The 11,194-nt window shown below is 49.3% G+C and overlaps 1 protein-coding gene and 1 pseudogene across 2 annotated transcripts; both read left to right on the top strand.

Annotated features, from left to right (window-relative positions):
• The first annotated feature begins 308 nt into the window (after positions 1–308).
• Positions 309–9,490, top strand: C7H2orf72 (chromosome 7 C2orf72 homolog). 2 transcript variants are annotated; one of them, XM_060301742.1, is made up of 3 exons: positions 309–987; positions 4,725–4,835; positions 7,762–9,490. In XM_060301742.1, the coding sequence occupies exons 1-3, from the start codon at positions 384–386 to the stop codon at positions 7,899–7,901; spliced, it is 855 nt and encodes a 284-aa protein (XP_060157725.1). In that variant the 5' UTR covers positions 309–383; the 3' UTR covers positions 7,902–9,490. The 2 variants fall into 2 exon arrangements, with proteins under 2 accessions (XP_060157725.1, XP_030732400.2); XM_030876540.2 differs by having other exon boundaries at positions 311–987; positions 4,722–4,835.
• On the top strand, positions 9,479–10,043 carry LOC115852283 (ATP synthase F(0) complex subunit C3, mitochondrial pseudogene; annotated as a pseudogene).
• The last annotated feature ends 1,151 nt before the right edge of the window (positions 10,044–11,194 follow it).

Here is an 11,194-nt window from a genome sequence, read left to right as displayed (position 1 = left end):
GGTCCATTTGCTCACATAATAATTTTCTGTCTTCCTCTACCTTCGGGTCCTGTACACCTAGTAGGTGTTCAATAAATGTTGGATGGATGGATGGGTGGATGGATGGATGAACGGCTCAGTTTCCCCGCGTCTGCCGCAGGGACTGCGGGAGGCGCCACCATTAGAGGCCTGGGGGAGAGCCTCCGCTCCCGCCCAGCAGCCGACTAGAGCTGGGCGATCCCGGCCCGCGGGCCGGGGGCCGGGCGGGGCGCAGCCCTCGGGGGCGTGTCCTCCCGGCCGCCGCCGCCGCCGTCTCCGCCGCCGCCGCTGCCGCTGCCCCCTCGAGAGGCAGGCAGCTGGCCAGGCAGGGCAGCAGCGGCCGCAGAAGGCGGGAGGCGGCGAGCATGGAGCGCGAGCTGGAGGCGCTGGCTGCTCGGCCCGCGCGCGCGGCTGAGCAGCCCTTCCAGGAGCTGGTGGAGGCGGCGGGCGGCTGCGGGCAGGTGTTGCTGGTGGGAGAACTGTGGGAGCGCGAGCAGAGCCGCGCGCTGCTGTGGGACTTCGCCCGGGCGGTGTTCCCGCCCCAGCAAGCCGCGGGCAAGCCGGGCGGCGAGGCGGCCGAGGGCGCGGGGCCCGGGGCGCCGGGGGCGCAGAAGGTGCCCGCGACCCGGGCGCGCGCCATCCGCTCACCGCTGGTCTTCGTGCTGTGCCGCGCGTCATCGCTGGCAGCCCGGGAGCCGCGGCGCCACCTGCGGGAGATGCTGCGGGACGTGCGCAGCCGGCGGCGGCCCGGCGCGGCGTTGGTCGGGGTGCTGGTGGCCGAGGCGGAGCCCGAGGACGCGGTGGCTCCGGAGCTGCGGCTACTGGAGGCGCTGCTGCGCACGGTATTCGGCCGCCAGGCTGGAGGCCCGGTGCAGGCGGCTGCCTACTGCCCCGGCCACCCGGCTTCCAACTTGACTGTTCAGGCGGCCGCCTGCAGGGCCCTGCAAGCCGCCGGGCGCTTGCGACCAGGTGAGTGGGCTCTAGGTCCCGGACGGCGTGGGCGGGCGGCGGCTGGGGGAAGGCCAGCTTTTTTGGCCAGCTCCCCCCTCATGGTACACCGAGGTAAACTGAGGCCAGGAGAGAGGAGGTGCCTAGCACTAGGCCTCCCAGGTAGGGCGGAGCGGGCCCTGGGCAACGGGCCGAGTCTGTCCCGGGTGGATCCTGAGTGCAAGGGATTCTGAGTGCTTAGGAAAGCCGAGGGGGCAAGCAGAAGGCAGGGGAGGTTGGTGGAAAGAGGGCTGGACTGAGCTGGGCACAGATCTGGGATTGGGGGGGGAGGGGAGGAGGAGACGGGAAAGCCTTGGGATGCACCAGTTTCAAGGTGGGAGGAGGACAAAATTGGGACTAGGGGGATATCCGGTGCCAGGAGCTTCTAGGACGCTCACAGCTAGGGATGCGCTAGAGACGCGACGGTGAAACGCCGCGGGGTCAAAAGAAGGCAAGGAATAAATGCCGGGGACTTGGAGGTGAGGGGAGAAAGGATGTGAGGGACTGAGGGCCTAGAGTTTACCAGTCCTTCTTGGCTACCCACTGCAGTGTCTCCCTCGCTTCCCTCCCCACTCTCCTGAAGTGTGGGGAGGGGAGTACGGGTCTTCTCCCAGCCCCAGTGACTGCTGCCATCAGCAAAAGGGTCAGAATCTCGTCCATCCGGATACACAGGGTTTTACAGGTTTCCAGTGCCCCGAGATTAAAATATGGATGTTAAGTACAGCTGGATCTGGCAAAGCGGTGAAAAGCCGGAGTGATTTAGCTTCTAGCTTCTAGCTTCCTTCCCCCAACTCCTCTCCAGCACCTGCCGCCCTCCAAGCTTTCCAGCCTCTGCCAACCTTCTTGCTAAAGAGTTAATGACGACAGAGGCTGTGTTCCGCCTCCCTGGGCATTGGTGTGTTAACTCAGCAACTGGGTGATGCCAGACTTACAGGGGTCGGGGGTGGGGCTTTTCCTGCAAGGAGACCTGGTACCTCTGATGTCGCAAATGTCACAGACTTACCTGCCAGCGTGGCCTGCCTAGGTGAAGACCATTCATCTCAGCTGTGGAGCCTGCCCTAACCTTCTCCTCCCCTTCCCGCAACTCTTCTGTTGAGTCTGTGAGGAAGCCAGCTAAATTTGAAACTCAAGGACCAGCATTCTGAAAGACATGGAGAACGTCCTGAGGTGGACTGTCATTCGGGTTGTTGCTGCCAGCACCTTTGCTGACCTGGCCCGATGGGGAAAATTTTCTGTCCCCTAATGAGCCTGTGCCTAGAAATTCTCTGAGCCCTTTGTCTCTTAGACATCTCTTATTCCCAGGGAACAACTTTTTTTTTTTGAATTTTATTTTATTTATTATTTTATACAGCAGGTTCTTATTAGTTATCCATTTTATACATATTAGTGTATACATGTCAGTCCCAATCTACCAGTTCATCCCACCACCCCCCATCCCCCACCCCCAGGGAACAACTTTTAATTCCCCAGAGCCAAGCTTGCTCTGGGCTCCTAAACTTTTTTTACATTGCAGTTGCCTCAGAGAGAAAAGCCTTTTCTTCCATCCTCCTTTTCCTGACCAATCCCATCTCACCATTCAGAACTGGACTTCCTCCTCCAGAAAGCCTTCCCTGACCCGCCCACTCTCATTTGCAAGTTCACAAATGAAACCCGAACCTGCTTCTGCATGGTTTTGTCACTTTCCCTTGTGAGTTTAATCACCACTGTATTCCCATTTCCTGACACCCTGCTTGGCATGCAGAATCCTTGCCTCTTTTTAAACACTAACATTTCAATTAACATTTTGCAAGGGAATCATTCTATATATTGTGTTAAAGTCGATTGTACTTTTATCAAAACATACTGAACATGAAACCTTTCGTTAATGACTAAAGGTCACGGGTGTAATTATAACTCATTGTCCAGTAATTTCTTCCAGGCTTTTGCGGTGGGTTGCACCATGGATTCATGCTCCTGAGGTTTTGCTAGTGCTTGCGGAGCTTTCCAGTCTCTTTCTCACTGTCTGATGCCTATTCTTATACTTGTAGGTTGCCTGCCTCTTGGTAGTGCTCTTTTACCCAGTTTATGCTTAATTCAGATGCATTTTGGTTGAAAAACAAGGACCCAATCTTTTTAGAATTGGGTACAGATTAAGAGTAAATTGGCCCCAAGTGAAGAATTATGAGAAAGGATTTTCTGTGTCTTGGCTCTCCGGAGTCCTTTTTTAAAACTTTGTTCCAGTTGACCTTATTCCAGATGGTTAGGGATCTCAAGTAAATCCCCACATAACTGAGGTGGTACTATAATAAGGAAACTCGAATCGACATGTAATTGTTTTGTGTGTGATTATCAAAAAAGATTAATTCTATTTCTATTAAGAAATAGTTTGATGGCCATTTCAAGAGTAGTTGAATGGCCATCATTAAAAAATCTACAAATAATAGGGACTTCCCTGGCAGTCCAGTGGTTAAGATGCCTCACTTCCAATGCAGGGGGCGCGGGTTTGAACCCTGGTAGGGGAACTAAGATCCCACATGCTGCGTGGCCCCCCCGCAAAAAAGTCTACAAATAATAAATGTTGGAGAGGGTATGGAGAAAAGGGAGCCCTCTATACTGTTGGTGGGAATGTAAATTGGTGCAGCGATTATGGAAAACAGTATGGAGTTCCTCAAAAAAATAAAAATAGAGTCGCCCTATGATCCAGCAATTCCACTCCTGGGCATATACCCAGACAAAACTATAATTCGAAAAGATACACGCACCTCTATGTTGATAGCAGCACTATGTACAATAGCCAAGACATGGAAACAACCTAAATGTCCATTGATAGATGAATGGATAAAGATGTGATATATATATATCACATTGTGTGTGTGTATGTATATATATATACACAAAACGGAATATTACTCAGCCATAAAAAGAATGAAATAATGCCATTTGCAGCAACATGGATGCAACTAGAGATTATCATACTAAGTGAAGTAAGTCAGAAAGAGAAAGACAAATACCATATGTTATCACTTATATGTGGAATCCTAAATGCGACACAAATGAACATACCTACAAAACAGAAACAAACTCTCAGACATAGAGAACAGACTTATGGTTGCCAAGGAGGAGGAGGGGTGGGGGAGGGAAGGATTGGGAGTTTGGAATTAGCAGATGCAAGCTACTGTATATAGGATGGATAAACACCAAGGTCCTACTGTATAGCACAGGGAACTATATTCAGTATCCTGTGAAAAACCAGAATGGAAAAGAATATGAAAAAAGTATATATATGTATGACTGAGTGACTTTGCTGTACAGCCGAAATTAACACAACATTGTAAATCAACTAAACTTCAATAAAATTTAAAAAATAGTTTGAACTACAAATCCGGGGGTAGGGGGGCAATTACTGCTTCTTGAGTTTTTTCTTTGGTGCTATGTAATTGTAATTAATTTCATGTCATTTTTGTTACTGTAGTTTCTCCAACATGGTACCTACATAGAGTTTTTGCAAAGATGAAATTAGGTAATAGGTATATAAAAGCAGTCTTTCTTTTTGGTTTTTTTTTTTTAAAGCTCAAAAACCTACCCCCTTTTGCAAATCAGAATCTTTCTTTTTTAATCAGGCAGTTAAAACTAGGGCAGTTGACAGTTGAAGCTCTTGGGTGGCTGAACAGAAAGTCTCTCAGTCGTGTCATGCCCCATCTGACCCCACTGCCTCTTGGACCTTGTGTTCTTTCTAGCAGAAGGAGCGTGGGAGAGACCCGGCCTCCCAGGACTGCTGGCATGCTTTTCCTGGGGTCCCTGGAGCCGGGGGAAGGACCCAGATGCCACTTCCCCCAGTGACCCAGCTCAGGGTGAGTGTGTCGCCTTCCTGGCTTCCTGGACCCTGAGGGGGCCCTGGGGTTAAGGTCACGTGCACACAGTGGACCATAGGGATGGAGTGGCCCACCATCGGCGAAGACGTTGCCTTGTGCGGGACGTGGGGATGAGCAACGTGAGGTGCCTTGACCCCCAGGCAGCCGGCACTCAGGCTGGGTCATCGGGGCTCTCGCCCCAGGAGTCTCTGACTAGGGAAGGGGTTGTGGGCGGGGCTGGAAGACAGTTGCCAGACGTAGGTGATGGGGCACCTGGAGCCAAACGCATTGTCTCCCCTGAGGATCCAGGGAGTTTAACAAGTGACTTTTGAGCTGGAGGTTGGGGGATTTTCTTAGAAATGGGAAGATTTGGAGAGGGAACACCATGAACAAAGGCTTGACAGCATGATGTCAAGCTCAGAAAAGAGTGCCCTGGGGGTGAGGTGCAGAATGAGACTGGTGAGGGCCGAGGCTGAAGAGGAGAGTTGGAGTCACATCAGGGCCCTGGACCCAAGTCTGTCAGGAATAGGGAACCCTGGCGACTTCTGAGCAGGGGTGTGCGCTGATTAGGGTGTATAGCGAAGTGACTGGACTGCAGGAGCAGCGAGAGACCAGAGGCAGAGCCCACCTAGGGGGGGACTGCACCCTGCTGGAGCACTGAGGTCCCCACCTTGCTGGCTGTCACCTCCAAGAGGCCCTGAAGCTGTCTCCTCTCCCAGGCTCCCTCAATACACAGCAGCTGCTCCTTCCATCCTGAGGAGAATCTCCAGTCTCCTATAACATAACATAATCACAGGAGTGACTCCCAATCACAGGAGTGACTCCCCATTACCTTCGTCACATACCCAGATCTATGGCATGACTATCTCATCAGAATCACAGGCCCCACCCACACTCAAAGGAGGGGATTATGCAGGATAAGTACACCAAGGAATGGGAATCTTGGGGGCTGTCTTAGAATTCTGTCTACACAATTGAAAGCTCAAAAAATACAAAAGAAGAAACACAAATATTAAAAATCATTCATTTAATTCCCCCACTCAGAGTCAACTATAATTTGGGTAGACCATTCTGTCTGTCCATCTAGCTATCTATTTATATTGCCTTGTACTACTTAAATATTAATAAATTCACTTCTATATAATATATAAATCATCTGCAAAATACATCACATTTTAATATATTTAACTGCAAAAATGTTAACGTCAACCTCTCCATCATCATTTTGGATGTATCTGGAAACTAAAGGGGAAAAAAAGCAAAGGAATCATAAACATTTTTTTTTCTTTTTTTTTGGCTGCGTTGGGTCTTCTTTGCTGCGCTTGGGCTTTCTCTAGTAGCGGCAGGCAGGGGCTACTCCTCATTGCAGTGCTCAGGCTTCTCATTGCGGTGGCTTTTCTTGTTTCAGAGCTCAAGCTCTAGGGCACGTGGGCTTCAGTAGTTGTGACCACAAGCTCAGTAGCTGTGACTCAGGGGCTTAGTTGCTCCGCGGCATGTGGGATCATCCCGGACCAGGGCTCGAACCTGTGTCCCCTGCATTGACAGGCAGATTATTAACCACTGTGTCACCAGGGAAGTCCCCATAAACAACTTTATGTAACTCTTTGATCACCTCTCTCTGTAGCATATACCAAATTGTTTAGTCTCATGTAGAAGTGAATGTATTAAATGCAAATTGCGTGTGCAGGCTATACATAAACATTTATAATATACATAATAAATAGCAGATTATACATACATACATTTCCATACACTGTTTTAGAATCTGCTTTCTTTATCAATAGCATACTGTGATTGTGCAGTATTCCACAGCGATAATTATATGTCAACATCTTTCATCTTTTTTTTTTTGAGGTGATCGTAGATTCACATGCAATTAATCTTACACAATTAATTGCATGTGACTACACAATTACACAATTGTAAGAAATCACATTAAGAGATCCTGTGTACATCTTGCCCTGTTTTCCCCCATGTACATGTCGCAAAACTATAGGATAATATCATAGCCTGGGTGTTGACATTGAAACAATCCACAGACCTTACTCAGATTTCCTGAATTTTACTTGTGTATGTGTGTGTGTGTGTGTGTGTGTGTGTGCATTCAGTCCTATGGAATTTTATACATCATTTTTATTTATTTATTTTTGGGTACCTTGGGTCTTCCTTGCGGTGCACGGGCTTCTCATTGTGGTGGCTTCTCTTGTTGCGGAGCACGGACTCTCGGCACGTGGGCTTCAGTAGTTGTGGCTTGCAGTCTCTAGAGCGCAGGCTCAGCAGTTGTGGCCCACGGGCTTAGTTGCTCCACGGCATGTGGGACCTTCCTAGACCAGGGATCAAACCCATGTCCCCTGCATTGGCAAGCGGATTCTTAACCGCTTCTCCACCAGGGAAGCCCTGTACGTCATTTTTAATGCCTGAATCCCATAATGTGACTGAGCCACAGTTTACTCAGCCAATCCCTTTGTCAGATATCGAATCAGTTAGGATGCTCTCAGCTATAGGTAAAGAAGCCATGACTCAAACTAGCAGAAGCAGACGAGGAATTCATCATCTCACCTAAAAGACAGTCTAGAGGTGGAGTCAGTTTCAGGGCTGGTTGATTTAGGGGTCCAGCAACACTTTCAAGGACCCAGGTTTTTTCCTTCTCTTTGCTGGGCCGTCCTCAGTGCTGTTTCCATCCGTATGCTGGTAGCAAGATGGCTGGAGCAGTTCCACTAATTATTCCTAATTATTTCCTTAGGATAAAATCCTAGAAGTGGAATTGCTGGGTCAAAGGGTATGTACATTTTTAAGGTTTTCGCTACGTATTTTGTTGTGTTTTTAAAGTAGAGAGTCACTGGGGCCAACTCCTTCCCTTTCATTCCCAGCTTACCCCTCATAAACTTCACCTTCTCATTGGGCGATTCCTTCTCTTGTGTTCCAGGTAACTTCCAGGATCCTGAGGAGGAGCTGGCACTGACAGTCGTATATCCCAATGGAGATTGCGAGGATCCCAGAAAGGGTTCAGTAGCCTGTGATAGAGTTGCCTCCACTCCCACTGAGCCCGCCGGAGACTTGAGATGAAGGCTGGACCCGTGGCTGCCCCGGCTCTAACCTACAGACAGGGGGCTGGCTCTCACTGAGCTACCCTGCCTCCATGTTGACCTTGGGATGCTACAAAACCCCACCTTCCAGGGGGCTGTTGCATTGACCTGTTACCAGCCAAGCAGCGGGACTTACTAAGCTAAGCAGGACCTAAGAAAGTGTATCCTCCGGGAATCTGCCCCCCCCCTCGCATTTGCTCACTCTCTGGTCACTGTGGGGTTATTTTTTCTCTCTGTGCCGTGGTTTCTCTATGCCATTGAGACAGCTGGCTATCTGCTTTGAGGTTCTGCGGTGCTGTGACATCCCATGATTGTTTGCATGAGTATCCATCATTTCAAGAGCAGCTGGACTAGAAATCATCAGATCTGAGAGGGGAGCCTTGGACCTGTCACTCAACCTTTGGGTCTTCTGTTTCTCAAACACGTGAGGGCGCTACCAGCCTAGTGGCTCTCAGCCAGGGGCCAGGCTACCCGCTCCAGGCAGTATTGGAAATTTGTGTGTGTGTGTGTGCATGTGTGTGCATGTGTGGTGTGCTGGGAGAGTCACTGCAACTGTGGGACACCCCTGGAATTTAGTGGGCATCTCACAATGTGCAGGGCAATCTCCAGCAGCACAAAATTGTTCCATTCAAAATGCCAATCATGGCAACTCTGAGAAACTGTAGATGAGACAATCTCCTCCCTGTCAAATTCTAGGAAGAGTCCCCCAGAGCAGAGAGAGTTGGGCTTCCTGGGGCTTTGGCTCCCAGGGCAAGGCAGAATAACGATGCATTGCCACCCTGGGGGCCTTTAGGGCCAGAGCCAGTATGGTCCCTGTGCTGCAGGCCCAGGGTATAAATAGCTTTGCACATTCTTGAGAAGAAAGGACCATGTTTCTTCCTCATGTTGACATTAACTTTCTGTGCCGCGTTCTTTGAGAATAAAGATGCTAGGGACTAACCACAGCACCAAACAGAAGGAAAGTTAGGGGTATGGATTGCAAGAGCATAGGGTCTGTTCTCAATCTCAGGTCCTAACCCGAGGTCAAAGCCGATGAAGCCCAGAGGTGCCGAGTTCCTCAATCCTTTTTTCTCTGTTTATGAGTCAGTCAGGGTCAATGATGTTCCCTTAAAAGCCGGGAAGACCATCTGACTGTTCACTCAGAGAGGGAACTCTGTATTAACTCCCTTGTCTTTCTCACCTGCCCCTGGAGAAATCCAGTCTTTGGAATGGCAAGCACAGCTCCTGATTTTCCCAAGTAGAAAGCACTGTCTAAGGGAAGCAGCTAAATTCATTCATTCACGCATGATTCACTCAGCAGACGTGCAGTTGTGCCCAGCACTCTGCAAGATGCTACGTAACTTGTATTAGTTATTTCAGTTCTTGCTGTGGTGGCGACCAAATGGGGAATGGGAAACCTTCTGTGGCCGAGGAGCTCTTTGATGCTAAGGAGGGGCCCTCCCTGCTCTATGCCTCAATTTATTCTCTATAATAGGGAGCCTGGTCCATATGAGTGTGAGGGCAGGTAGGATGACAGGAAGGATACAGCTGACTTCCTCCTACACAAAATGAATTGCTGTTGACTTTGTTTTAAAATGGGGAGCCCCATTCCTTGGACCTCTACCACCACGGCCACGGCCACCTCCCGGGAAGAGAGGAAGCAGGAGAGGAGCCCACGTTGCCTGTCAACCAAGTCCTCCAGCTGCCCTGAAGAGTGCAAGATGTGCGCCTGCGCAAGCTCGCCTGCACCCTGCTCTGATCCGAGTTGGATCCAGAGTTGCATACAGACCAATTTCTGCATCAGTGTTATCTCGACCAGAGGCTAGGGCTGGAGAGGGCTCTTCAGGACTTAATGGGGCCCAGAATGGTGTGTCTCAGTTAATCCAAAGGGAGTTTTAGACCAGTGCAATCAGCAGAGACATTGATACTACAGCCAATTTTATTGGTGCAGGTGCTGCAGCACTAGGAGTGGCTGATTCTGGTGCTGTTATGGGAACAGCCTTTGGCAGCCTCATCATTGGTTTCGCCAGAAACCCTTCGCTGAAGCAGCAACTGTTCTCACACGCTATCCTGGGATTTGACTTGTCTGAAGCTATGGGTCTCTTGTTTGATGGTTGCTTTCTTGATTTTGTTTGCCATATAACAGAAATTACTGCTTGAAATGTTGGCATTCATATTAATTACAGATATAATTCTGTGGATCTTACTGTGACTCCAAAAACTGTAGTATTGGTTTCATGGAAATGAATGTTATTTCCAAAGTCATTTCATTAAAGATGAAAACGTTAAAAAATAAAAAAATAAGATAAAATGGGGAGACTGGTATTTTTTTTAATAAATTTATTTGTTTTATTTATTTATTTTTGGCTGCATTGGGTCTTCGTTGCTGCGCGCGGGCTTTCTCTAGTTGCCACAAGCGGGGGCTGCTCTTCGTTGCAGTGCGTGGGCTTCTCATTGCAGAGCACGGGCTCTAGGCACGCGGGCTTCAGTAGTTGTGGCTTGTGGGCTCTAGAGCGCAGGCTCAGTAGCTGTGACACCCGGGCTTAGTTGCTCCGCGGCATGTGGGATCTTCCCAGACCAGTGATCGAACCTGTGACCCCTGCGTTGGCAGGCGGATTCTTAACCACTGCACCACCAGGGAAGCCCCAAGACTGGTATTTTTGAAGCTGCTATATTTTTCTATTTCTCTGTTAATTTCTTTGTAATAATTTGGTTGAAGTTTTGTTATTTGATGGGGGGGCGGGAGCTTATTTTAAGTTAGGAAATTGTCTAAGGCAGAAGTCACATGACAGTAGCCTCTGCTGTGTTTAAAAATCTTCTGTATTTGTTGCCAACATTTGAAACTTGGGAGATTGCATGTAAAAAAGCTGGTTTTCTGGGTGAAGGATGGGGCATGTTGTCCTCTCCAGTGTCCTGCATCCCTCCCGCCCACCTCTGCCACTCCTCTGCTTCTCTTCATCTGAATATGCCATTGCCTGGTCCTGGTCCAGGTGGGCAAGTGAGTTTGCAAGCCTCTGGTATAAAGGGTGGTTTACTCATTATTTTTTCGTTACCTTCAGTATTTGCTGTGAATAGTTGAAGAGAGGTCTTTCTTTACTGAGATTTGGGTTCTGCCTCCCAAATGTTAAACGAGACTGAGACCCATCTTTGCTTCCTTGAGAATGGCTAAGATACGCCCCATCCTTTCTGGAAATGTTGTTGCCGTCTTCTAGCAGACAGAAGAGCTAGGTAGCGGAAGGGATGGCTTTGGCAGTGGGTCTCTCCTCTAGGGACCCTTTACAAGGCACAAAGGTT

The sequence above is a fragment of the Globicephala melas genome, chromosome 7 (genome assembly GCF_963455315.2).
Source record: "Globicephala melas chromosome 7, mGloMel1.2, whole genome shotgun sequence".
Lineage (NCBI taxonomy): Eukaryota > Metazoa > Chordata > Mammalia > Artiodactyla > Delphinidae > Globicephala > Globicephala melas.
The sequence above is the reverse complement of the archived record's forward strand: the minus strand, read 5'-3'. Positions and strand labels throughout refer to the sequence as shown.